The 27,657-nt window shown below is 51.8% G+C and overlaps 2 protein-coding genes across 21 annotated transcripts in view; one reads left to right on the top strand and one right to left on the bottom strand.

The window, feature by feature from the left end:
- Nucleotides 1–7,108: 7,108 nt before the first annotated feature.
- TMEM200B (transmembrane protein 200B) lies at nucleotides 7,109–16,083 on the top strand. Its single transcript, XM_059868927.1, has 2 exons — nucleotides 7,109–7,215; nucleotides 14,283–16,083. The coding sequence occupies exon 2, from the start codon at nucleotides 14,306–14,308 to the stop codon at nucleotides 15,611–15,613; it is 1,308 nt and encodes a 435-aa protein (XP_059724910.1). The 5' UTR covers nucleotides 7,109–7,215; nucleotides 14,283–14,305; the 3' UTR covers nucleotides 15,614–16,083.
- A 4,916-nt stretch (nucleotides 16,084–20,999) lies between these two features.
- EPB41 (erythrocyte membrane protein band 4.1) overlaps nucleotides 21,000–27,657 on the bottom strand; it is a 95,276-nt gene continuing 88,618 nt past the window's right edge. For all 20 annotated transcript variants that reach the window (XM_059868912.1, XM_059868924.1, XM_059868896.1 and 17 more), the window contains 4 exons: nucleotides 27,409–27,510; nucleotides 26,896–26,976; nucleotides 25,363–25,470; nucleotides 21,000–24,484 (listed from right to left, as the gene is read on the bottom strand). In XM_059868912.1, the coding sequence (XP_059724895.1) occupies nucleotides 25,372–25,470; nucleotides 26,896–26,976; nucleotides 27,409–27,510 (282 nt within the window). In that variant the 3' untranslated portion in view covers nucleotides 21,000–24,484; nucleotides 25,363–25,371. The remainder of the gene's footprint in view (nucleotides 24,485–25,362; nucleotides 25,471–26,895; nucleotides 26,977–27,408; nucleotides 27,511–27,657) is intronic.

Here is a 27,657-nt window from a genome sequence, read left to right as displayed (position 1 = left end):
GCTGTTTAATGCCTGGGTGTTCCTGCCTTTTGGGTCCCACAGCTCCAAACCCATCAGGTTAATTTTGCCAACATCACCTTAAACACAACTAGGGCACAGCTCCAGCCCTGCTTCTAGGCTGGTGTCCCTGGGGAGCAGGGGAGGAAGGATTTGTGGGGGTCATGCTGGGGTTCTGGTGTTCTAGGGCTGAGAACACCTAAAGCCTCGGGGGCTTCCTTGCTGTGAGGCGTAGGGGAGCATTCTGCATCCTCCCATGCTCCAGAAAGTGGGAGAAACTCTTGTGTGCTGTGGCTCCATGTTAATGAGGTGATGTGGGTGGGGGTCTCCAAATCTGTCATGGAAAGGGCTGCAGAGGATGAGTTTGTATCCTGGGATGAAACAGAATATTCCAAACAAGAAAGCTTTGTGGCTGAGATTGGGCTCATCTCCCTTTCCAGGGGATCTCGCCCAAGTCCTCTCCCCTCCTGAGGTCTCAGCTCCCTGGATGTTATTTGAAACAGGGACATGGATAAATGCAATAATGTTCCAGAGATGCTGAGATGCAGCTGATGGGCCAAGGAGCAGATAAATGTGTTAGTGCTGAGGCACTGCACAGGTTCCCCCTGATCCTGCCTGACCTCAGTAGCCAACTTTAAAGCACAAGAAAAGGCTGTGGATATTGCACTGCGTGATTTTTTTATTCTGGTTTGGGTTTGTTTTTTTTTTTACTTCACTAATACTTTAGCAGCTTGGTAGCAGAACCAGAGCCTTCTCTAGGGCTGCTGGAAGACCTGGTGTTCAGGCAGGCAAGAGACATCATTTCAGTGAGGATATTTGGTGTATTTTGGGAACACTGGGCTCAGGTATCTGAATTGCCAATAAACAGCCATTTAATGTTCTGGGCCAGAATGTGTCCTAAGTCTGTGAATCGAGGCAGACAAAGGGACATTTCTGTCCAATGGGTACCCAAGCACCTGAGTCGTGCAGTTTTCCTTATGTGATGGACTGGGGATACTCAGCTTCTACATCACCCAAGCAGATATTGAAGCATTTTGGGAAGGGGCTTTTGGTACAGGATGGCTCCATGTCCCACTGTGGGAAAAAAGAGCAGAGACACTGCCAGACCCTGTGGTTTCATATCTCCTTTAGGGCACAGCACCTTCCCCCTGCAAGCTGCAAATGAAGACCTGGTGCTAATGAGGGTGTGATTTAGTGAAGGAGGGAAAAAGGAACGGGGGGTTTTCAGGTGTGGATCTTGGCATGGGTCCGGGATGGATGGAGGACAGTGCTTCCCTGGTGTGCTCATTACTTCAGAGCAACAATGCCTTGAGGGCTTCTGCAGTGCAGATGTCATCCCGTCATCCCATTGACCACGTTTGTTAGCTGACGATGAAGCTCTTTCCCCTCAATTGTAGTGTGCCCCTTCTGAACTTGTTCTTGAGCTCCTGCAGAGACAAGTTCAGCAATTTGATTAAACAGGGTCTAAAATGCATTTCCCTCAGTGACTGTTCAAATTTGGCCCTGATGGGTTCATTGGATTCCCATGGCATTTCTCCTGTAAGATCAGACATCAGGAAGATCCCTCTGCCCCAAGGTTTCACACAGCTGCTGCCAGTGAGAGCCCAGCCTGTCTCAAATCTTTTCCTGCCTGCTCCGGCAAAGCAAGAAAGGGATGAAAATCCAAATTTCCTCCCCACAAAGAGGCATGTGAAGCTGGAAATATTATGGCTCATTTTGAAATGAAAAGGCAATCTCAGAATATTGCATTTCTGTAAAATATCTCATCCCAGTTTTAGCTGAAATACTTCAGCTTTTATTTCTGTTACTTCAACATTAGCAAGCACTAATGCTTAGTAATTTAGGATATAACTGAAATGACAAACCAAAACACTTTGATGCAAGAAACTCTCCGAAAGCTGGTGAAGAGATAGAAAGATGAGCCTTTTGGTGCATTTTGGAATAATCCTTAGAGACAGTCCACCCTCCCGATCAGGATGTGGATCTTGGTCCTTTGTGTGACCAAGAAAAGCAAGTGATGACCAGATGCAGCTACTCCAGAGCAAAAGCTCCTCTCCTGAATGCTCCTGAATGCTTAAAATTAATTCTGGCTGCACTAACCCCAGCCTGAGCCACCCACGGAGTGCTGGGTATGTGTACACAAGATCGAGCACCTTCCCTGCAGCTCTCTGCTCATAGTGTGTGTTAGAGACATAAGGTGACTTTAAACCCACTTTAGTGCAGATGCCCTACCCAGCCTGTGCTAACACTGCATTGTCCAAGCTAGAAATGCAATGGCCCAGTAGTTTCTGGCAAGTGCTGCCCCCGGGTCTGCAGCCTCTTGCTTCCTGCTCCTCCTCCTCCTTTTCCTCCTCCTCCTCCTTTTCCTCCTCCTCCTCTTGCTCTTCCTCTAGTCAAGTGGCTGCTGGAGCATCAGGAATGTAAATGCAGCAGGCAATGTCATCTTCCCAAATATTTTTGGTCAAGCATGGGTGTGTTTCTGTGGACTTTCAGTTGCATAAAACTTCACAGAGCTGTGCTTTGGCTTGAAGTTGTCAACTTGATGTTCCCTTCAACTGGAAAACATTTGGGTTTGGAAAGAGGAATTCATTACACAGAGCTCTGCATCCATGAGCCCAGTCAGGCAAGGAAGGATTGCTTTACATGGCAGGGGAGGACAGATCTGTAAATCAGATCCCATCTTGTGTCCACTGGCTAGAAAATTAAACACAGTACCACAAAATGCGTCCAATACTGGAAAAGTTTGCGAAACACTTTCATAAATCCCTGGGAAGAGAAGAGGCATTTAACTTACAGCTTTGGAGACGTATTAAATCTCCCTTATTTTGTACATTCTATTAACTTGCATTAATATGTGAAAATATGCAGCTTTTCTTCTACATGGAGATGGATGACATTTCCAGAACTCAACTCTTTAGGCTTTTCCAAGTTCTTGTTGAAAAACTGGAGATAATTACTTTTCCAGGGACATACAGATAATGACTTCACATTTACAGAGCATGATTAATTACAAGTCTGTTTGTATTTACAGTTGTTTCACTTACCCCAGTAATGGGGCCACCTCTGAAGCAGCCTATGGAGCTATCAGCCCACAGCACCAGGAATCTGGCGCTGTGGTTACTTCTAGGCATCATACAAAAACCATCTCTCTGAAAGTGACTTTGAGAAGGTGCTGAGTCACCCTTCTGCTCCTAATGCCTTGCCCAAATCTCCTTCTCTGTCTGTCCTGGCTCCAGTGGATGTGGGGGACTGTTTTTCCCCCTTAGCTCTGTGCCAGCCTTTTGAATTCTGGGGAAGCTGCTGCAGCATCTTCTGGATGGAAGTTGGATGGAAGTCCTGGTGCCCTACAACCATCAGCTGCCAGCAGCCCAGGAGGGATGGTGGTCTGACTCCTCAGACAGAAATCACTTCCAGGCCCCACATCCACCTCTCCCACCATGAGGAGACCGTGACCATGGGCCAAGGAGCCCACAGGGAGCTTAACTCTGCTCAGTGCCTTGGTTCCCTGTAAAATAAAAATGAAGCCACAGGGGCTAGCTCCTTAGCCGGATAGCTGATCCCTTGTAGGGTTAAAGCGCCCCAGGCAAGCAGTCTCAAGGCCGGGTACCTCAGCCCTCTGGAGGCTGGGGTGCCCTAGGCCGGACTGCGGCACAGCCGTGACCCCTAGCAAGCTTAGTGATTGTCAGCTCTTAGTAAAAATCAGCTCTTTTATGATTTCAGCTCTTAGCTTGCTCGTAGGGGCTGTGGCTGGCCGTGGCTTCTGGAAGGCAGACGAAGAGAGAGAGGAGAAGGCAGCTAAAAGTGTTCCACGATGGTTTATTCTGAGGGTCTCGTGAAGGGTCTTTAAGCTGCTCTTCTAAAGAAATGGGCCAAGACAGCCTCTTTTATAGGGTTAGGGAGGATTGAAAACTGACCAATTGTAAAGGTTAGGGAAACTAGCCTATGGGGTCACAGAGAGATAAGCAGGCCTGGAGGACCAGAGTGAGGACTCCTGGTTCAATTCCTATGACTCAGCAAATTCCTATCTCTAAACATCCCTCCACGGAGCTGTAGCCAGCCCTGCTCCTGCTACAGTTCCCCTGTCACTAGGTCTGCTTCATGCTTTGTCCTTCACAGCTGACCTGTCCAGCCCCATCCCAGCCCCACTGCTCTGACTCTCCTTCCCCAAGGCAGCATCATGGAGAGCAGAGGAGCCTCAGCACTCAAGATACACATTCCTCAGCCAGAGGGGATCTCACTACTGAGAACGCTCTGCTGCCCAAAATACCTCTTCAGGCCATGACCCTGCTTTAGCAGGCAGCATTCTCTGCCCATCACCTTCGGCACAGGTCAACAGCTACCTCTGCCAGGTCAGAGCCATTGTGGAGCCTCCTCTTTCCCCTCTCTGGTAATGGGACAGGCTCTTCAGGCCCGCGAGCCAGTGCCAAGTTCCGTTCCAACAGCTGTATGTTCTCCAGCATGAGTCATCCCCACCCCGAGCTTTCAGCCTCTCCATAACAACATTCCTTCTCTCTGCTCTCAGATCCTGGCTGTGATCACTCCCTGCCTGGTCCTCCTTCCTCCATGCACATGGTCCCTCCTGCCCAGATTCAGTCCCAGCTGAAGTGGCAGAGAGCAGAGAAGGCTTTGCTAGGGTTACCAGAGCTTCAAAGAAGGATTCAGGTTCCCTCCCTCCCCTGAAATCAAGAGGAGGTGCCCAGTTATCACGAGATATAATTTTTCTCTCTTTAAAGAGAGACAATGATGTTGGTTCTTTTTCATATTGTTTTTTGTTGTTCTTCCCCATCCCAGATGGGTCTCTAAGAGCCACCACAGCCACCCTCTCCCAGGGTATAGGGAAAAAGCTCTGAGTTTTTGGTCCTGCTCATCTCCTGCCCTGCCATGGGCTCTTCTCCAAAACCTCCTCCCCAAGACCTCTCTTCTCTCCCTGCTGCCACTTTTGTCCCCAGTGGGTTCTTTCCTTCTCTTCACCCCTCTGCTCCTCTGGAGAGAGGTGGTCCCACAGGAGGAACCTACATCCCTATCCCAGCAGCTTCCATCTTGGGAAGGGTGAAATATCCAGGCTGAACTCTTCCTGCACAGTCCAACTTTAACCCCAGGGAACCACAAGCAGCTTCCCTCTGCCCCAGTCCTGCCTCCAGCGTCTCTCCCCACATTAACACTTGACCCCTGGGGGAGACCAGTCCACTCAGTGCATCACTGGTGACCTGTGACTGGAAAACTGCTGTGGAGACAGTATCTGTGCAGGGAAGGACACTACTGGAGCATGGTGGCTTCTGCCAGCCCCATGCTGCCAGCCCCCTGCCCTGCCCATGCTGCCAAGCCCTGCTCCAAAAGCTGCCAGCACAGAGCTCCCACCACTTCCCTCTCTGACTCTTTGGCCAGCACTACCTGGCACAGGTACAGCCTCTGAATAGAAATCAAATTTTGCTCAAAAGCACTCATTTCTTCTGGATCATGGGGAACCCAGATGGGTTCCAGTGGTGGCAAAGGGAGACCTTGAATATGTTGCTTGAACAGCATGAAAAGCCAAAGTCAAATCCCATTCTTCCCTGGGCAGTGGTGTTCCTTGTCTGGAAGGCTTGGATGAGTGAGGCATTGCTCCACTCCAGCAATGCAGCTGGCACCTTGGACCCACAGCCATAATCCCTTCCCTCAAGAAACTCCAAAGATTCACAGAAGTTGCTTTAATTGAGCCCACCAAGGAGGCAAAGAACCGACCCTATGCAGCATTCCTCCAGAAGTGGGGATTAAATTCCCTCATCATCAACCCTCTGGATGATGCTCCCTGCCAGAGACACGTGAGGAACCTGGTATCCTGCACCTAACTTTCAAGCTTTATCCCTAAAAACCTTTCCCAGGAAGTGCTCCCTGCCATAGAGACATTCAGCTGGATCCTGGATCTCCTTCCGGACTGTGGGGTATCAGTGGCAATGTTACCCAGGGAATTGCTGAGTTGTTTTGCAGCTTCCTAGGGAGAGCAGGGATCTGAGGAATGTGACCGTGGCACACTTTTAATTAAAGACTGAGAAAGAGCCTCTGCCTTGCAGAACATCTGAGGCTCTGGGTGAGATGGGGTCTCCACAGCACTTACTGGAGTGTTGGGATGTGGTGCTGGGGTGGAAATGTGCTGGTGAAGACTTGGATTGGCAGTTTTGGTGTGTCAGGATGTGCCCATGGTTATAGCTGAGATGAGGGATGAGGATGCAGGAATAGGGTGCTATGCCATAATCCCTGGGGCTGACAGAGAGATTTGCTGTGTCCCTGGCAAGTTGAGAGGAGGGGAAACAACGCCCAGCGCTCTGAGCAGCTCCTTGCAGAGGGTCCTTGCACTGTGCCTGCCTGGAGGAGAAAGTGCCTCTGGAATCTGCGTTAGTACCGTCTGGGGGGACTGCAGCAAACGCCTCCAACTGCCAGGATGGACGTGGGATAACGCTTCATCCCAGCTGCTGAACTCTGCGTTGAAAGGGGGAACCCACTGCAGCCCCAGTCCCAGTGCAGGCTGGCCTGGCTTGAAGAACTGGGATCTTCTGGTGCACTGCAGGCTGGGGGGCTTTGCTGGTGGGGTGGGGAAGGGTCTCTGAGCTCTGAGAATTTCATAGGATCAGAGGATCACGGAATAGTCTGGATGGAAGGGTCCTTAAAGACCATCCAGTTTCAGCCCTCCCCCCGGCGTGGGCAGGGACACTTTCCACTGGAGCATCCCCCGGCGAGGCAGGGCCCATCCTGCGGGAGGGCCTGGGGTCGCCGCTGGGTGAGGGGACCCGGGAACGGGGCGGAGGAAGGATCGCAGCCCGGCCCCTTCCATCTCCCGCCGCCGCCGGCCCCGCTCGGAGCCAGGAAAATCCCAAATCCCACCGATCCCGCACCGCGATCGCAACTTTCCCACGCCCGGGAAGCGGTCGCCGGCCCCGCGGAGCCCGCCCCGGGAGGGGCACAAGGGGGTCCCGTCCCGTCCACGTCCCCCCCCGCCCGACCCGGCCGCGCTCCGCCCCCCGCGGGCCGGGGCGGGACCCTGAGCCGGGCGGAACCCGCCGCCCCCCCTGCCCGCGCCCAGACGTCCCGGCGGCAGCGAGCGGGGAGCCGGGATCCTGACACCGCGCTGCCTCCTGCCGCTCCATGGCCCCGGCCGCGGCGGCGGACCCCAGCGCCCGCCGCCCCCGGGGCACCGGCCCCGGCCCCGGCCCCGGCGGGAGGCGCACGGCTCGGCGGCCGCCGGTGAGTGCGGGGACGGGGGGACGGTGGGGGGGACGCGGACACGGACACGCGGCACCGGCCGCGCACATCCACATCCACCTCGGGCACTCAGACCCCGGGCGGGATGCGCGCCGGGCATTGAGCACCCCGTACACCCATGGACAGACACCGGGCACGCAGAGGCAGGCACTGAGCACCCCGCACACCTATGGACAGACACCGGGCACCCAGAGGCAGGCATACCCATGGACAGACGCCCCGCACACCCATGGACAGACGCTGAGTTCCCAGACGCGCTGCACACTGAAGGGCACCGGGCACCCGCGGACACGGTGTTCCCACACATACAAATGTGCTCCCACAGACACCGAGCGCACTCAGGGACAGCCAGACACGCACACTGACACACACCACACATACACACTCGCATGCACAACCAGCTGTGCACAGATGTGCGCACACACTCCTGTGCAAGCGCACCCAGAGGCACACGCATCTTCACACAGCCAAAACCCGGGAGCTGAGCAGAACTGCCCAGTCCCAGCAGTTTTTGCAATTTTCGAGGCTCCTGGCAGAAGATTGGGGTGAGTAGCCCCGCAGCTCATCCCCTCGCAGGGTATGATGTAGACATCCGAGGGAGAAGTGGGTGGAAATTATCCCAGTAGATCCTGGAGTTTGGGATCAGGAAGGACTGTGTGTGCAAGGGGCTGAGCTTTATGGCATGGAGGGGTCAGCGACCGCAGCCAGACCCACGGCTCTGTCTCACCTCTTGGTGAGTTTGGATCCTTGCTCATGAAATCAGCAAGCTATGTCTTTTGCAGGGGAAAGAGTAGGAGAGATGGGCGTTAAAAAGCTGTGAGTTAAGAGTGAGACCAGCTGGTAATACAATTGGGAACTTCATTGCTTCCAGGCTGAGTGGGATGCGGGCCTGTGGAGCGGGAGATGGGATCTGTGTGTCTGTGCCCCCCTGGATAACTTGAGCCGTGCCTGGGAGCAGAGAGGCAGCCTCTGGACGCCACCCTTCCATCCCATCCCCTCCCTACATGCTGGCGGGGATTTTTCAAAGGAGCAGCAGGGAAGGTGCCAGATTCAGAGTTTGCTCCTAATTCCCTGGAAATCTCAGCCTATGGATTTTTCTTTTACTCTCCTTCCTTTACTCTTGGCTGTGAGGATTTGCAAAGTGCTTAGCCACAGCCTGCATCCTTGGGTACCCTGCCACCCCACACCACTTCCCAGAGGCAGGAATTCTCCCAGGAAATCCCCCTGAGCCCCTCACTCCTCCGCTTCCTCCAAATGAGCAAAGAGCTCTCTCCATTTAAATTTAGATGCCTGCATTATCTTGAATTTGTATTTATTAATTATTTGCATCTGATTCCTATCAAAAAAGTTGGGCAATGCAGATGTCCTGATTTCAGCACTGGCTTGAGGGAGAAACACCAAATTTGTGGATTTTCATTGTCTTCTTAAACAATGTCCTGTCAGAAGCAGCTGGGAATTACAATCCCGCTCCCATCGCAGGGGTCTGACATGTCAGAGTTAAGCAACATCCAAGTTGCGTGAGCTCCTCACCATGGGTGACTGCAGCTCATTTCCCAGCTGTGGAGATTAGTCTAATTAGCAGAGCAAATCTGGGTAAGGCAAGCTCTTATAATTAGTAATCAGTGGGATGTTTCCACACACTTTCTTTTGCCTGAGGGTTAGAGAGGCGTTCAGAGCATGGCCCTATTTTTTAGGAGCAGGGAGGAGTTTGGGGAACTCAAGGTGAATGGAGCTGGAGATACTGGTGGTACTGATGGCTCTCACTCCTCACATCCCATTTGCCCATCAGGACCCTCTCGCCTGGGGTCAAGCACAGGGTAGAAAGCAAAAGGAGATACCCGTGTGTCCCCAAATCACCCCAGCACCATCTTTCCCTGGATCATATTCCAAGTGACAATAGTGGCCTTGGTGGCTCCTGACTGCTGTCTGGGACATGTGACCTGATGATGGAGAGCAGGCACGATGCTTCTCCACAGCCTGGGCCAGGTGTGGGGGTGATGCCCTTGTTGATAGGTGCTTGGTGGAGGTGGTTTTTTGTTAATCCCTCCTCCATCCCATCTTTCACCTGGGAAAACTGAGGTCTTTGTGCTGCAGAGAGGGGAATAAGGGGCAATTCTGACCTTTGGGCTGTCAATCTTAGGATCTTCTGTGCTGCAGCAAAGGTGAAAATCTGTCAGAACCCCAGTGAGACTCCCAGTCCAGGACCACAAGGTGATTCCCACTGGGAAGGGGATAATCCTTCCCATGCTGTGATAATCAGTGTTACTGAGTTTATGTGAAAGTTTGCATGAGGGAACTTAATTAATTATGGTTGATTAATGGGTGTCCCCAGCTAAAGCTGGAGCTGGAGCCACGGATTTTGTCGCTGCATTGGGAACACTTGTGTCAGGTTCACACAGGGAGGTTTTATTGCTTGGGAATGAGCCCAGGGGAGGCTCTGGACTGGGAGCTGCCAGTGGATGCTGGGATGGTGACAGGGTTTGCTCCAGCTGGGAAACCCCCAGAAATGTCTGGCAGATTTTTCTCCTGTTCTCTCTCTCTGGAGACCTTTATGTGTAGCCAAGGAGGGGAACTTGAAGTGAACTCAGAGAACCAGGGAGGGAGGAGGCACTGCACAGGAGGGAATATGAGGGCTCAGACCACACTGAGTATCCAGCATGAGGGATGCACCATGCACTGGGATCACTGCTGCTCCCCTGCGGGCCTTGGCTTCGGTCTCCTGCAGCCAGGATGGGAGGTGGGATGGGAAAGGAGCTGGTGCCTGGGTGCTGCTCCTGTGGTCGCCTCCTGCCCCGTGCCGAGGGCGGCATTGGAGGTTGGGCTGAAAAGGAGTTATTTTTAAGCAACATATCTCAGTGCAGACTGTCATTCCCATTCTCCATACCTTCCCTGTGGGTGGGAGAACAGGGGGGGACTCCAGCAGCTCGACAGCAGCCTCATACCCAGAAGGTCTTGTCTGCCTGGGTCCCCTTTCCTTGTGGAGAGGGATTTGGGGAGCTCAGCCACCACGGGCTTGGATGTCATAGGCTCCCCAGGGCTTAGATGAGGCAGAGGGGGCTCTGCTGTGCTTGCTTGTTTGGGGTCTCACCCATTACTGTGGCCTTTAGACACTGCAGGTTTTCTGGCTGATTCAGCAGTGAATTACAAAACCAGTTTATTCCCAAAATCAGGAGAGCATCTTTAAAGTCATAGTACTTCAGGAAAAGAAAAAGAAAACAGGGTTGGTTTCTGTTTGTTGGGCATTTCTTGGGCGTTCGTTACAGCCAGGGCTGTTCCTTTGCCAGCTCCCAGGGTGATGCCCTGCACAGGACCCACAGGATCCTGCATCCAGGTGGGGTCCTGGGTGCTGAATGGTATCATGCCCCATGGTTGGGCAGCGCAGCCTGGCATGGGGCATGGCAGCAATGGGAACACTCTCTAGGGAGATGGTGGATTCCCTTCTGTGTGGTGGATGCTGTCTTGCAGTGAAGCCCTTTTCAGGTGTGAGCCAAGGAAAAGAAAAAGCTCCTGGAAGGATAACTGGCAAGAGGGATAAACATGCAAGAAGGCCCTCAGAGCTGCCTGCACTTGGCCCTTTTCCATATGGCATTTTTGCATCTCCAGCCCGTCACTGAGCTGGGTGGCACAGGACTGGAGTGGCACTTCCAGACATCATTAGGGCCTCTCTTCCCTCATCCAGAGGGAGATTTGGAGGCCGTTTATGCTTTTTGATAGCCTTTGATGCTGGAAATTCAAGCTGGCAGTGTGGTCATGGGAGGGGCAGAGCATCCCGGGACACCCAGGGGATGTGAGGATCTGCCTGCAGGAGGGACCCTTCCCAAATTCTGCTTTACCACCACCCAGCTCTACTGCTGTCAGATGCATTGGGATTTAGTGTCAAATTTTAGGAGAATCAATCTGCGAAGGTGGCCAGAGAGGATTGAGGTGGGAGGGTGGAGCCAGCAATGTGCCTTCGTGATGGGAGGGATTAGAGAAATATTTGGGTTTATTTTAATGTCAGGCTTATTGCAAGGATTGGGAGCTTAACCTGGCAGGAGAGCAGTGCTCATCCCGCTCCAGAGCAACATTTACAGTTCCATACTGTCATTCCTTCCCACCAGGAACGGAAACCTCAGAGCTGGTCCTGGTGAGCCACAAATGCCTCCGGGCTGGACAGAGGTGGCCAGGAGTGCACAGGCAGTGAGCCACTGCCTGTCCCCAGCATGGGACCAGGCTGTCCCCAAGCCCCGTTCCTGCGCTCCGAGCTGTGTCTGACGCCACTGCTCTAAAACGTGGGATTCATCCATTCGCAGCAGTGTTGGCAGCTGCAGGATGCAGGAGGGAATGGCAGCACTGGGTTTTGTATTTTTTTAATTTCTTTTTTCTAAAAGGGTTATATAAGCTTGGGGATTCTATTAATAAAAATAATGGTTTTGAACTCCGGGAACAACCAGCCCCAGCAATGAGCAGGGAAATGCTCCAAGTTCAGAACACGGCAGTGGGCACCTAAGGGACAGGCACTCTGGGCAGGAATAGTGGCCAGGGCTACAGAGGGGATTCCCCGCCTGCAGCCAGATTGGTGCCATCTGCCTGTTCCTCCTGCCAGCATCTCTGTCCCTGTTCCCAGGGAAAAGGAGAGGAGGCGGGAAGGGGATTGTTTCAGCTCCAGTGTGGTGTGGGCCCTTTGAGTGTGGGGTGGGTGGGTGCCCCTCATCCTCCTGTACCCATTCCCAAGCAGCTTGAGATGAATCCCAGACTGTATCCAGAGCAAAAGTGTGGCAAGAACAGCCTGGTGCAGCCCAGGTGAACATCACCTAGACCCAAAGCATTGTCCTGAATGGGATACAGGGGATGTGTGGTCCTCACAGGTAGGATTTGGGAGGTTCTCATGGTCCTCACAGGCAGGGTCCCAGCAAAGCTTGTTGTCCCCATGGGAGGCTCTCTGTCCCCACAGGTGGGACACCAGGGATGCTCCTGGTCCCTGTGGAACTGATCTTGATTCCACGGGGTGGCGGGGGCCGGGGGGGGTTAGGATTAGAGAGGTTAGAGGAACTGGAGTTAAAAAGGCATGGCTGAGGCTCCAGAATAAAACAGGTTTTATAAAACAGGGGTATGTTCAGTGTGACTCTGGGGTCGTGAGCTGTGGGGATCATGTTCCCCCCAGTCCGTGTCCAAGAATTTTCTCTTGCAATGTAGAGGGTCATTCTCTTCTTAGTCTCTAAGTAGCCAGCAAGGCATTTCAAGGGTTTGCTATAAAAATTAGGAGAGTTTGAAGCTAAGATGGCAATTGGAGAAAATTGAGACATAACCCTAATCAGGGCATTTGGAGGCAAAAAGCTCACAGACTTTGGGTTGGGATGTGTTCAAGTGTCCAGTAGATTCCCTTTAATACCAAAATATTTAAAGCCTCATTTTTCAGGATGAACATTGCCTTGGGTTTATTGTGTTTCTCCCTTTGCTATGTGGGATTATCAACTTATTTTTCAGAAAGCCTTAACACCCCACTCAGCAGTGGCCTGGGGTTTGGTCTGGTTTGTTTGGGACTTAATTTTTTTTTTCCCTTGAAATCTCCCTTACTTGAATTGTCACAGCCTGACAGCCTTGTGCCAGGAACAAGCTGTCAAGCTGGATCTCATATCTTTAATTCCTTCCCTCTGATGCTAATAACACCTTAAGATGATTACTGGGGGGGAAAAGTAGTATTTTTCTGCTGTTTGGATTCTGATCACTGGCTCTCAGTACTTCATTCATCTTGGGGAGTGTAATTGGTGCGGTCATCCCTCTCCTCCTGCAGGGCTCTCCTTGGGTTTAGTTTCTGGATTTGATTTGCTGAATATCCGTGACTGTGTTGTCCAAATGCTTTTCTTGACAGTTTAAGATGCAGTGGGGTGACAAGCCCCCTCCCACAGCATCTCTTGGCTGGGGGCCACCCTGCAGCTCTCCCTGCTCACATCCCCTTTGGGATGTTCCTTTGGGAATGGCCTGGGCAGCATTTCCATGCTGGCAGTGCCAGGAGACACGGGAGAGTGCATGGACACCCCATCCTGCCCCAGCCTCACTGCCAGCCATGGCTGGGCATGCAGCACCACGCTGTGAGGACATGGATTCCTGTCAGCATGAGCTTATTTATAGTTTTTTAAAGATGTTTTTGGTCTGGGACTTGTTCAAGGCCTGTTTTAGCTTCCCAGGTTTCCACTTAACCCAGGCAAAATGGTGCCAGCCCAGCTGATGCTTCCTGCCAGGCTGGTCACCTGCTATGTTGGGCAGCTGCTTCCACACCTTTTTGCTCATCTAGGAAATAAAGGTCTGGATAAAATGACACACCATGCACTATAAATCCCTAGGTGTGGAGTTTTTTGTTGGTGTGTGTGAGGGTAGGATCCTGGGGATGCACTGAGCAGGTCAGAGGAAAGAGTAGACAGCAGAAAATTAGGAAAAAACACCTCTTTTAGCTTAATTCTCCTTGGATTGGTGAGTTCTGCCATCTGATGAGTGCCTTGATGTTGGTTTAGGTTTTTAGGTCCTTCTTGGATCATCACTCACAGGGCTCTGGGTGTTGTGGCTGTGTCAGACCTTTCATTTGAGTTTCCAGGTGCCTCAGTCTCCCCAGCAGATGAATACATAGCCCCTTCCCTCACTGCTGTTGTGGCAGACTGGGGGTGGCACCTTCTGCAGGTGTCGTGGGACTGGGGTGACCTAGGACAGGACCCTTAGGCTGTGATGCCAGCAATGGCTCTGTGCTGAGTGTGACACAGCAGGGTCCCAGCTGTCCTCGCTTCCTGTGCAGCTCAGGGGTATAGAGGGATGAGTTTGGGGGCTTTGGGAGTGTGGTTGGAAGGGCCTCAGCCCTTCACTCCTCAGTGGGGAGAGAGGAGTGACTTGAAGAAAGAGGGGAGCAGTTGGGTAGAGCAAAGCTGCTTGTCCCTGCCTAGTGTAACCTGCGGGCTCGGTGTCCTTGTGCTCCTGGCATCCCCATGCTCCCAGTGTCCCTGTGGTGCCCATGCTCCAGCATCCCGGGCACAGGGACCTCCAGTGATGCCTGCTCACCTTTTTCTCCTCCCATCGTGCAGGAATTGTGGCTGAGCCAGAGACGATGACTGCAGAGAGTGCCGAATCCAACGGACATATGCAGGAACAGGAGCACAGAGGGCCCAAGGTGCCAGTGCCCCCCGTCCCACCGCGGCGCCGGGGCCGCCGCCTGCGGCGCAAGCCCCTGACGGAGCCCCTGCTGAAAGGGCAGCTCCGCATGCGCTCACCCGCGGGGGCCTTCATCATGGTGGGCATCTCAGTGGTCCTGGTGGGCATGACTATTGCCGTGGTGGGCTACTGGCCTCACCGGGGACATGGGGGCACTGGGGCCGGCACGGGGAACACTAGTGTGGTGGGGGACATGAGGAGGGAGGTGGTGGCCGGGCGCCACATGCCCCACAGCGAGAAGCTGAAGCTGATTGGCCCTGTCATCATGGGCATTGGGCTCTTCATCTTCATCTGCGCCAACACAATGCTGTACGAGAACAGGGACATGGAGACCCGGCAGCTGATGCAGAAGGGGCTCTACAGCCTGGCGGTGGGGCTGCCTGAGGGGACCAGGCCCGAGGATGGGCACTGCCAGCATGGGGACAGCCAGCCCAAGGCCTTCCCCAAGGACAATGCTGAGTGCGTGGAGGGCTGTTACCAGGTGGACCTGTCCTGTCAGCCCTGCCCCAGCCCTGGCAGGAAGTGGTCTGACTGCTACGTCTCCAACCGGCTCCAGGCCATGGCCGAGTTCCTGCAGCACCCGGCAGCTTCCCCTGCGACCTCTCTCCGCAGCCACCGCTCCACCGAGGTCAAACTGAGCCTTCCGCGCCATGCTGGAGCTGAGTCCCTCCTGTCCTCGGCCGTGGGGGCCTTGACACTGCCTATCATCAAACTCAACAACTGCTTGCTGGACGGGGCAGCACGGGGGGCTGGGGGGAGGTCAGAGAGGGGCCCTGCTGAGCATCCCCCCAAAACATCACAGCTCTCCCGGGCTCCGCTTTCCGTTGGTGACAGCACCGCACTCTGCAGCCAGGATGGTGGTGGTGGTGGCAGCCACGTTGTCATCAATATGGATGACATGGATGACAGCTGTCGTGGTGCAGAGCCACTGGTGGGGCTCAGCCCCCATGTGCACCTCCACACCCCGGGACACTCCAGATCCCTGGACCTTGGCCAGCCAGGGGTGCTGCTGTTGGCCCCCATCAAGGACTGTAAGAACCGGAGCTGGCCCCGGCTGGACCATGTCAGCCTTGTGGGCTACGCCAAACTGGAAAGTACTGGCGAGTCCTCAGACCAGCTGCTGGAGCCCAGCGAGCCCCCAAGCCAGGGCGAGCCCCTACCCAGCTCCTGGGTGGTGGGGATGGAGCAGGGCACACGGGTCTGATGTCCCCAGCACCTTTGGGGACTGTAACATCCCAGTTCCTCATCCTGGCCCCCAGCACCCACCAGCAACCCCAAAACCCCACATCCAGGAGGGGTTTTGGGGGCAGCATTTTTAAGCCAATGCCAAGAGGAAGGTCCTAACCCTCTGCTCCTCCGTGAGGACTCGCCCAGGTGGGATGTCCTTCCAGGTGGATGCCCTTGGCCTTACAAAACATTCTCCTGGTAACTTACAAACCTTCTCCTGTTAACTTTTCCAGAGGAGTCCTCACTTTGAGACCCCACACAAATTGTGGGATAGGGACATGGGGGCAGGTGAAGCCCCACCAGCCCCCACAGCACTTTATCTCAGAAGTTTGGGGTGGGAGATGCTTTGGAGGGTGGTGTCCCCTTGTCCAGCCTCAACCCACCAGAAAATTTGCTTGGCCAGAGCATGTAGGCCCAACAGGGCTATTAAATATTATCTGGATGCCATGTGGTCCTGCCTTGCCTCCTCCTCTTGCCTGTGGGATGCTTGGGAGGGGTGACGCCTGCAGCAGTCTGTCCAGAGGGTCTGTGAGACCTGGTGCTCCCACCTAGACTCACTGGAGAAGGGATGCTCCATAACCAGCTGCTCAACATTCAGAGGATGAGGTGATGAGTGCAAGGTTTGGGATTTTTATGGAGATAAGGGATGTAAAAGGTATCCAAGGAATTGCAGGCAGTGAGCAAGGTGCTGCTGCCCACCTGGGTGCAGGAATTCTGAGAGCTTCTCAGTGGATCTGGATTTGTTTGTGCTGGGTTTTGGTGGGATGGAGGATGCAGGTGGTGGGAGGAAGGATGTGAAGGGGCAGAGAGGTAGGGGAGTATCAGTGCTGGTTTTGCCAGGTCAATTTAGTACTGTTCTGTTATTTGGTGCCTGTTGGATGCAGAGCAGGAGCTGTATGGGATGAGGCCAGAGAGGCAGCCTCAGCACTCGGGTAGATTCCTGGAGAAAAGGGAGCTGGGGGTTCATCCCGTCCCTTCTTACTCCCTCCAGCTCTCTCTTGGGCAGGAGGAGCCCCAGGATGCCAAGGCATGTGGAAGGATGGATTGGAGCGATAGGACTAGGACAGCTCTGCTCTCCAGCAGCTCGGGAGGCTTCCAAATGGCTGTGGCAACCTAGATGGGATTTTTGCCTTTTGCCTTCCCAAAACCAGGGCCTCTTGGGATGGCTGAAATCGCTTTTATCTGTATTAAATGTTTGGGGGTGGGGGTGAGGGGGTTTTTCCTGTCTCTGCTTCGCCCTCTCCAGTCTGAAGTGAGCACAGAGTGTCAGACCTTGCAAACTTTGGGAGCAACATCCTTCTTCAGATCAAAACATCCCAGTAAAATCATTTGGAAATTGCTTTTTCTACCCCAGCCCCCTCTTCTCTCAAAAAGCAGCCCCCCACAATGCTTTGATGGGGAGGGTTCTGCTTTACAGGTAAAAGGTGTCTCTATTTCCAGTGCCAGCCCTCCCAGAGAGCTTGGGTACAGCTTTCCCTGTGCGGGGACCAGAGATGGGACCCACAGCTGCAGTTTGGGCCCTGTTGCATCCCAGAGAATCCTCTGGGAGTGATACTAGCTCAAGCTCAGCTATTTATTTGGCTGCTTAATCTCAAGATTATTTAGGCACTGATTCAATGCAATAAACAACAACAAGAAAAAGTCACCGTTGGGGACTGCACTGGAGCAGCATCACAGGGGAAGTGCCAGAACGTTGTTTTTGTCCGAAAATAACTTTTTGCTTGGGCTTAACCATCTGTAGCCAGAGCTTATGCCAGGCCCTGGGCCATGCTTTGGGAACTAGCAGGAAGAAATTGGAGCCCAAAATGCCACAAGAAGCTGCACGAGAAACTACTGGGTGTGCTTGTTTTAATTTTTCCCCTTCGTTTTCTGGTTGAGGCTCAGTCTAACTGTGGGAAATGGCTGGACCACAGGGCAACCTGCATGAACCATGTGCCTGCACCATCATCAACCTCCTGCCCCATCCTCCTTCCCAGCTCAGCAGCATCCTCCAGGGCAGGCATTTCTGAGTCACACAGGGATAATTTCAAAATGCAAAGCAGCTTGATTAATTAATCTGGCAGGGTAAGAAGGCCTGTGCCTTCTCCTGGGAAGCTGGGAAGAGCAGCATCTGTGCATCCCTCACCTTCAGCTCCATCCATGGACACTGTTCCCAGAGTATTTGTGGGATATTAGCAGTGCTGGTTTCAATGGATGGATGCCATGTGTGCTGTTCTCACAGTGTTCTGGGAATGACCTGGGCAGGGTGAGGTTAGAAACAGAAAGTAAAAGAGAAAGTAAAAATGTACACCCAGGACTGACTGTTTGGCTTCAGGGTTGTGAAGTGGAACAATCCTGGAAGCCCTGGAGATGCCACACTGCACTGCCTGTGAAGGGCAATGCTTGGTGCTACTTTCTGTCCTGCTCAGGAACAGGCTAGATACACTATGGCCTAAATATCCAGCTGTCCTCACCCCCTAGGGTATCCCACCCCAGGAGGTGGCCATTGCAGGAGGAGATTACTACCAACAGAAGGTGTATTTCATCATAAACACCGGCAAAGAAAACTGGGGGATTGTTCCCAACATGTCCAGGCTGACGAGGACTGACCCGGGGGTCCCTTGGACCAGAGGATGGAGGCTGGAGAGACCAAAGACAATTGCATTTATCCCCCACTATACCAAGAGACCTCTCAGCTAGTGCACGGCTACAGGACAGCTTAGTTTGGGCCAAAAATTGATAAAATGGGGAAAATGGATTGAGGGAACCACTACCACAGGCTTGTGTGGGAGATGTGCCCTGGGGAGAGGTGCAGACCCTGCTGGTGGCTGTGAGAGGGTCTCTTATGCCCGGGGACACCCCAGTAGTGCCAGCGGGTCTCCAGATTTGCTGCTGGGATACCTCTGTCCCCAGGGAGCACAACAACCACAGCTGGGGACAATCACTCCCTGATACTGCTCAGCCGTTGGCTGGTCTGCAGCTCTTTCTGCTCTTCTTCCTCTGCCTCCTCCTCCTTCTTCTCCTCCTCCTCTCCCCGCAGTGGGGCCGGTCACAGCCATGAATCTGCTTGGCTGGAGTGCCCTTCCTTAAGATTTAAGATCTGTGGGAAGGCGAGGGCTCCGCTCCCAGTGTGCACTTGCAGTACAGTCAGGAGTGAGTGATCCCGGCCGTAAATCTCCTGCCGAGGTGTTGGGAAGATGACGCGTAGGGGACGGTGTGACCTGTGCTGGGTGAGTGTGGCTTTTGTCCTCCATGGCTGAAGAGGAGTGGTGTGATGGGTGCAGGTGTGCTCCCCGGGTCTGTAACACCCTGTCCCTTTTGGCAGGGGGCTGATTTCTATTTTAAAAGAGGGCAAGAGCATGGTTCAAAATGCCTCTCTGCATTAATGAGCCAGCACTGAGCCAAAGGCATCCATCCTAGTGCTTCCTGGTACCCAGGGGATCTGGAATGGAGCTGGGGTGGGGTTGGGAATAGTTGCTTAATTATTTTTAATTTTTTTTTCCTGTGGGTTTGGGGGCATCCTGTATAGGTTCTCTGCCACCCAAGGCTCTGCACATTAATCCTACTGTAGAAATGGGCCAAGCAATGTGGGATGGATTGCCCTGGGGCTGGTCCTGGGTCAAAAGCCAAAGGTCCCTCAGTGTTGTCAGCATCTGTGTGATGTGTCCTGACAGCTGAGCACTGGCAAGGGGCTGGAGCCCAAATCTCTGGGGCTTTGGCTTGGAGCCCATCAGGGACCACTGCCCATGCTGGGCACAAAAAGCAGAAGATGCCATGAATCTGCAGGAGTCTGCACTGGTGCTTCCTTGGGTGGTTGGGGACAGAACAGGGATGAATCCAAGGCCATTGACCCAGCTACTGCAGGACCTGAGGTGATTCCCCACCTGGTTTTGGCTATTCTTTTGTCCTTCAGTTTCCCCAGTGATGGAGCTCAGAGCTGAGCTCAGTGTGTCCAACCTGGCCCATTGCCAACATAATTCCTCCCTTTCAATCCTGTTTATCTCAGACCCTGGGCTCTCCCAGCTGGAAGGGATGGAGTCACCCCACTGCTGCCTGGTTCCCACAGCAATTCCCCCTGGAGTCCTGAGAGCAGCCCTGATCTTCCAGGAACACAATTGGCTGCTGAGCCTCAAAACCACGAGGAACAGCCTAAAAATAGCCTGGGCTGGAATAAGCTGGTTACTTAATGGGAACTTTCTTCTCTTGATGTGACAGCTGCTTCTCCAGGTTGAGTTCTAGGATGGTGACATGAGGAAGGACCAGGGATGGGTGATGAAGGAAAGCCACTTTTGTGGCTTCTTCCCAAAGGATGGGGTCTCCAAGACAGACTCATTGCCTTTGGTGTGGGATCTGGGGGCTGGGGTGGGTGTGGGGTCACCCAGGAACAGACTCAGTCTGCCAGGAGCTTCTGCCTCCTGCGCAGCTGGGACAAGGTATGGGGGTTTTATTTATTTGCATCTGGATTGCCATGGTATTTGTTTGCCTAACATTTTCCCTAGCTTGTAGCCAGGCAAAACGCCACAGGCAACATTACCACACACCCTCCTGCTCTGGCTATGAGGTGGATAAAGGCACCCTGGGTTTGGGACACTCACCCAGAGGGGCTTTGGGGAGCTTTAAGGAAAATCCTTTCAGTTTCCTGGGATGGCCCCAGACTGCTGAGCATCGAGGTGGGTGTTTGCTGTCCCTGTGCTTGTACCCTAGGGAAAGAAGCTGAGGATACTTTTCCCCCGAGCATTTTGGATGGGGTTCCAGTGTCACCTGTCCTGGGTGTCCCTTCACTAGTGATGGCGCCACTCCTGCCCAGCAAAGCACCGTGGTTTGGGTGGATGGGCAATATGGGACCATATCCCTGGTGCCACTGATGTCCCTGCAGTGCCCAGGACAGAGATGTGCCAGAAGCCCCTTGGGAACCATCATCCCCATGTCCCCTCCCTGTGGGAGTCCCAAGGCTGATGATGGTGTTTCTGCCAAGACACATTGGTGCAGTCCAGCACAATCCTACACTGTTGTTGGAGCTGATAGCTGTGGGACAGACTGGGACCCACAGGAGCTTGACAGAGCTTGGAGCTGCTCCCCAGGCGATGCTCAATAGGGCCAAAAGTGGAGCAGATGATGACATCTTGGCCGTTGGGAATTGCTTCTGGCCCTTCTGGGGGCTTTGGTCCCACATGTGACCACAATGGGAACTGTTTAAAGGGTGTGAAAGCACCAAGAGCCCACGGAAATGTTGGCCCAGAGCTGGGAGAGCTTTGGCACCATCACAGCTACATTTGAGGGCTTTGGTTTAGGCTGGTAAAACCAAATCACCAGAAAGCCAGGCTAAGGAGAGAGACCTGGAGGAAGGTGAGAAGGAGGAAGAGAATTTAACACCAGGGAGAGAATTTTGTTTGAAGATTTATTGAAAAATGCAATACAAGAAGCAATACTGAACACTTAGGTCTGACTAAATACTATGGCAACTTTCCCTTTGATTCACTATGAAAATCCAAAATAACAGCTCCCATCACTAGCTGATCTAGAAAGTTTTGCCAACTTTAAAAGTTCCTATTTTTATAAAGAGTTGTAAATGCCTAACCTAGACAATTCACAATTGTCTTAAAAAATTTTACAAAGCTCCTTCATCTTCTCATCTGAATCATTTATTTTTTTTATTTTTACAAGTTTCATCTCTAAGGCTAGGATGCTACCACCTCTTAAGGTAATTGTACAATTAGGAAAATCAGCAAACCACAGTTTATTAAAATCAGAAATCAGTCAGTCCCTTGCTAACACATCTCTGTTGGTCAGGGATTGCTATTGGGCAACCGGAGCTGCCATTCCAATTTAATGGAGAAGAACAAGAGCTCCCTGCCTTCCTTTCTATAAAAACATTCATTCATATATAAATAGCTTCCATATAATGCATATTATACAATCAAGACAGTCTCTGGGTGAATTTGTGGAGTGGGAAGAGCTGGGAACATTCACATAAATAGACCTTACTTAGCTGGTTTGTCCCTAGAGCTGACACAGCAGGCTCAGAGCCAAGGATTTTAAATCCCACCAGAGGTGGGAGTGGGCAGCCCCACCATGGCCTTGGCTGAGGGTGCGAGAAGCTTCTTCTGCTTTTAACTTGTATCTTCTTCCCAGGCTTCTGTCCAGCTCCTGGCTTGAGCACCGTGTTGGCAGGAGCGAGGCTGGAAACCCCTGAGGTCAGACAGCAGGTGATGGCAAAGGGCACATGAGGCTATGACTTGTTTGAATTACTCCAGGAGGAGCAAGAACTCAGCAGGGGGAAGTGTGAAAATGGACAACCTGGAAACAGCCACCCAAAATCCAAGGAAAAAATAAAAATAGGGTTGTTCTAGTCTACAGGCCCTTTAACAAGGGACATCTGCAGCAACAGTGAGCACATCCTTTTGGAAAGGAACCACCTCTCCTACCAGCAGGTTTCTCACCCCAGAAATCCCCTGCTTGGGGTGTTTTGTCCCACTCATTGTGCTTAGGGCATGAGACACCCCAAGGGAACACCCATGGACCACATTCCCCTAAATTCTCCTGACAGCCAAGTGCCTTTAAGTGCTATGGACGAACTTAATTTGTCATGCTGGCTCTGCCTGGTAAAGCCCAGAAATCCTCTCAGCCACTGCCCCACGTGCCCCATCACTCTTCAGATGTCTGTTGCAAATGAGATGGAAGGACTGAGCGGCTAAGAACTCCATTTCCAGAAAAAGGGCAGTGCCAGAGGGTGCTCAGCATGATGGGTATTTAAGGCAAGCATTACCCAACTAAGCTGAGGACAAGCAGAGACACAGGCCTCTTCCGGGGCCTGCATGGCAGAATAAGGAAGGAAAAGGCTTTTCACACATGGATAGGAAGACTTAAATTCTGCACTATAGCCCAGGACTCCCTAAATCCCCAGAGCACGATGCCCTGAGGGAGGCAGAGCATCCTGGGAGGGAAACCTGCACCAGAGCAGCCCAGAGGCAGTTGCTGGCATGGGAAGGCTGGAGGTTGAGCAGGACCCAGGGCCAGCAAGGCTCAAAGACAGCCAAAATCCAGCAGCTCCAGCAGAGTCTCCAATCAATACTGTCAGATTAATTCAAATTGCACCTGAAGCTGAGAAGCTGCACCAGCCCCAGTGTAGGTCCAGGGCTGGCTGCAGCTAAACAGCGGAGTCATTGCAGCCTGAGTGAAATCCAGTGACTTCTGAAATACATGATTCAAATTTAAAACTGGAGAGCTTTTCTCTTTATTGCCACCTTTTTTCCCATCCTCACCTGAGGAGCAGAGCACTCCTTGCCTTCAGCTACCACTGTGCCACACTATATATATATATAAATATATATATGTATGTAATATTTATACATGGAAAAAAAAGAATCACAACCTCAAGTGGACTAAAGTGTTCACAAGTGTCTGGGCAGACTCTTTAGAGAGCTTGGTTGGTTTTTTGCTTCTTGAATTTAAATGGTGGAAGGACAAACCAGGCAAGAACATTCCCATGAAGCTTAGAGAGCAGAAATGGGAGCACATCCAGCCCCTGAAATCATGTTTTTGCATCACCCCCTCTGTGCTGGAGATGGCCCTGGGGGTCTGTAAGCTCAGCCTCAAGATTCAGACAAACACCCTGATATTTCATTCCAGCAAGGGGGTCATGAAGCCAAATCCAGACCCACAGGCCAGTGTGGAAGAGGGAATGTCAACACTTCCCATGTGGTTTGGCTCTATCACAACCAGCAACACCTGACACCTAAAATTCCTTGTTCAGCCTCTCCAAATACAGCTTACAGGCCTAGGAACGATTGTCTAAAGGAATTTAAATTAAATGCTAGTAGGATACACGCTCTGAGAAACAGGTAATGTGTTCACCTCTAAACAGCACTGTGAGGGGAGGAAAAAAACCCAACCCATGACTTACAAAAAAAAAACCCAAAAACTCCTCCCTAATTTAAAAATCATGAACACAAACAAGTGAAAAACTATGACATTGAAAAGCTCAGTTACTGTGAATGCTGCACAAGCCTATCTTAATAGCATCCCGAGTCCAAACACCTTAAACACACACTTCTAAGGGCTTTTTAATTTAATGGCATCTAGAAAACACCAACAGATGGGGAGCACTCAGCAGAGACACACGGGAAGAAGGCGAGATGCTATCCTCTTAAAGCTCTAAAATTCACAGTATAAGATACTTGAAGCAACTTCCAGTATTCCTTAAATCTAGTCAACTATTCAGATGTGTGCATAGGCTACACCACAAAACCCTACTGTGATCACACGTCAGGGCTGGAACCCAGTGGGGAGGGAGCTCAGAGCAGCCCAGGGGTCGCAGCAGGGCTGGAGCTCCCCAGAGCTACAAAAATAATCTAGAGGCAATTGGAAATGCTGCACAAAGTCTGACTCTTTAAACTGACTCTCCTGGAAGAAGGACCCATGGCTTTGTAAATGCGCATACAGAGCCCGCACTGGGAATATGCACAGAACAGCTCCGTTATCCCTGACGAGGCAGAGGGAATACAAGTTAAAACAGGGAGCCCTGGAGCCCTGTGAGGTGAGATTCTGTGTCTGAAGAAGCTTTGCATGAGAGGGAATGCAAAACTGAAAAACCTGTAAAAAATACTAGAAATATTTTAGAAGTTAGAAATATGGCATATTTCTGTTGCAATAGATATAAAAAAACCCAACAAAACAAAACCCTATATCCAATAGGATCTAGTGGACTCTGGGAAAATCTCAAGTAAAATGTCAAAGCGCAAATCTTAATAAATGATAAGAATGTCTCTGAGTGTCAAGTCTGAAATCCGAGGTCTTTGTGCTCCAGGTAGTTTCTTGGTAGTTTTGCTGGGTTTCTTTTTCCTGGTTTTGTCGTGGGCAGGAACGTTTCCTAGCAAGAGAGGACGGTAAGTTGGACCAAGAGTAGCATGCTAGAAGAGACAGGAATATGCCTCCCTGAAGTGGATGGGAACTGAAGTCAGGTGAGTTACCATCAGTGGCAGGTGAGAGGTGCCTAAAGGGGCTCTAGGAGAGTGACTTTGCACAAGGGTCTGGAGCAACAGGACAAGAAAACCAGACGGCAGGGTTAGATGGGATATTGGGAAGGAATTTTTCCCTGGGAGGATGGTGAGATCCTGGCACAGGTTGCTCAGGGAAGCTGTGGCTGCCCCTTGATCCCTGGAAGTGTCCAAGGCCAGGCAGGACAGCGTTTGGAGCATCCTGGGATAGTGGAAGGTGCCCTTGCCTATGGCAGGGGTGGGACTGGATTAACTTTACAGTCCCATCCAACCCAAACCACTCCAGGATTCTGTGATCAGTGGCATGGGGCAGGATGGGCTTTAAAGCACTGAGGCACAACCAGAGCTCCTGGACTCCTTTAGCAGCTCCTTCCCAAACTTATAAAAATTGCAGAAAATGGGATTTCCAGGCAAGCTTGGGGTCCAGCTTGGGGGTTACTGGGCACTGATGTGGGCAGGGGTCTATGTGGCACCTACAGCTGCTCCATGTGCTCCCAGAACATCATGAATATTTGGGAAGGCAAAGTAGCCTCATGGCAGGAGCTGTGTAGCTTTTAACCCATTTGGGCTCATTTCCACAGGATGTCTGTCTGTGACTGCTTCATCAGCCTCCATGGATCTAACAGGAACAGCCTGAGCAGGACTCGGCAGAGAACAATGATCATTTTACTTCTGACCCTGTTTACCCAAATCTCCTGTGCACTGAGATCAATCACCCCCTGCCCCCACCCAAGGTGATGTCTCTACTCACATAGCCCAACTATTCCTCTGCAATCTCTGTCTCCTGATGCACAACCACTTTGGTCACCGACATGTCTGGGTGCTGCTCCTTAGCAGCCTTGATCGCCTGTGCCAGGACCTGAGGGACAGCATGGGAGAGCACGGGTTAGAGCATGTCAGAGTGTCAGAGCATGGTACCCACCATCCCCAAGGGCACAGGAACATTCTTCTAACTTCAGGGTATAAAAAAGAAAAGTGGATGTACTGGATAGAATCATAGGAAAATTACAATTGCAAGTTGGGAGGGACCCACAGGGATCATCCAGTCCACTCCAGGCCCTGCCCAGACCCCCCCAACAACCTCACCCTGGGCATCCCTGGAACTCTGGCAGCCTTGGGGCCATGCCCATTCCCTGGGGAGCCTGGGCACTGCCCAGCACCCTCTGGGGGAAGAACCTTGCCCTGATCTCCAGCCTAAACCTCCTCTATCATAGGGAGCTGTCCCTTGGGAGGAGGTGCAAGCCCCCGCTGAGCTTTGCCCTCAGTGTCCTCTGCTCCAGCTGAACACAGTAAGTGCCCTCAGCCACCCCATCTATGGCCCCTCCTGATCCTTCACCATCTCCAGAGCTTCCTTTGGAATTTAGGTCTTAAACTGTAGTGCCCAACACTGCTCCCGGGACTTCAGCCATATACTTTGGTGACTTTAGGTGCTATTACATTATCTCAGAAAGGAAAACCACTATTTGAAGAATACCCCCATCTCTCCACTGCCCCACGGCAGAAGATGGATGAGAGCATTTAAGCATAACCTGCTTATTCTTCCAGCAAGTGTGATAGGCACATCTCAGACATTTTCTGTTGGAGTTACTAAACTAGATCTTGTCATAAGAATATTTTCCACCCCCATGATACTTGTGACTAAATTTAAATTCAAAGTATAATTCTCTGATGATAAAATCATCACTTCCAACACATGCAAGAGGCCAATGAGGCTGAGTCATCAGAAAGGTTTCATATAAAGCCAAAGAGATGTAACAAAAGTGCTGAGCACTCTGAAATGACTTCTGGAACTATAGAATAGCAATAGTGCTTCAAAGTTATGAGAAAAGGAATGCAGATCAGCCAGATGTCAAGGAAAACTTTTATTTCACATTCTTATGGATTTCTTAAAAAAGCCTACAACTGTTCAAAACAATTCTGGAATCAAAACTTTGCTGCTCATCAGTTTCAGAGCAGAATTCAACTTTCCTGGCTCAGATGCCTAATGTTAAAAAGGAATTTATTACTGATATAGAATCATGGAATGGCTTGGTCGGAAATGGATCTAAACCCTCATCCCATTCCACCCCCTGCCATGAGCAGGGACACCTTCCACTAGACCAGGCTGCTTTAAGCCCTGTCCAACCTGGCCTTGAACATTTACAGGGATGGAGCACCCACAATTTTTAAAAATATTAACTTTTATCTCTATCCCAGTAAAATTTATCTGGTTCATTTTTTGGTGGCACTCTCTTTGAACAAGCAGCCTGACTAATTTTTGCCAGCTCTGGGAAAATACTCCTACCTGGTCATGGTCTACATCTGCATCTCCCGTGATGACAATCCTCTTCTCAATCCGTGTCTCTGAAATGCCACCTTTCACAGTCTAGAGCAGAAGGAAAAGCTGCTGTTAGTGTAAAAGTGCAAAGGCGTTTGAGCTTACTGGGGCTGCCTGTCTAAAGAAGGTATCCAAAAATAGTGTCACCAAATTGTACCTGGCATTAGAGTCACAGGGGAAACTGCTGCTGCTCAAGGAAAAACTGTCAAAGAGTTATTTTTTATACCTGAGCCAGGGAAGAGCTTCTCCTTACAATACAGCTCTTCCTGCTGTCCCCCACAGGATAGTCAGAGTCCATGTCCAGACTGTGCCGCGATTAATGCACAATCCACACAGGCAAAACTGAACCCTTCATGCTTTGCTCCTTGTACTAATCATGTATTTGAAAGGACCTTCCAAAAACATTTTTTCCTCTCACTCATCCCTGCTCATCTCTCCATCAGGCTGTTGGTAATTTGCGGTGCTCCCTGGTGTTGTTACCTTGGTGATCTGGGTGGTGGTGGTGCTGCTGGTGGTTTCTGAAGTGATGGTCTGGGCAGTCAGCAGGATGCCAGGGTCTAAATCCCCATTGCCACCATCTGTCTGTGGGACACAAGAACAGGCCATCAGTCCCTGAGCAGTGGGGACAGAAGCAAAGGCTCCACATCACCAGAGCCAGACAGAGGATAATTTGAGGACAGCAGCTCCATTGTGCACAAGACACAAGTCAACCTGTGCTTAGGTGCACAA

Source organism: Haemorhous mexicanus, chromosome 27 (assembly GCF_027477595.1).
Source record: "Haemorhous mexicanus isolate bHaeMex1 chromosome 27, bHaeMex1.pri, whole genome shotgun sequence".
Taxonomy (NCBI): domain Eukaryota; kingdom Metazoa; phylum Chordata; class Aves; order Passeriformes; family Fringillidae; genus Haemorhous; species Haemorhous mexicanus.
Note: the sequence above shows the minus strand (reverse complement) of the source record. Positions and strands in the feature narration are given on the sequence as shown.

Excerpts from the sequence above, each read along its gene's own strand:
- TMEM200B (XM_059868927.1), top strand. The coding sequence starts at position 14,306 with ATGACTGCAGAGAGTGCCGAATCCAACGGACATATGCAGGAACAGGAG.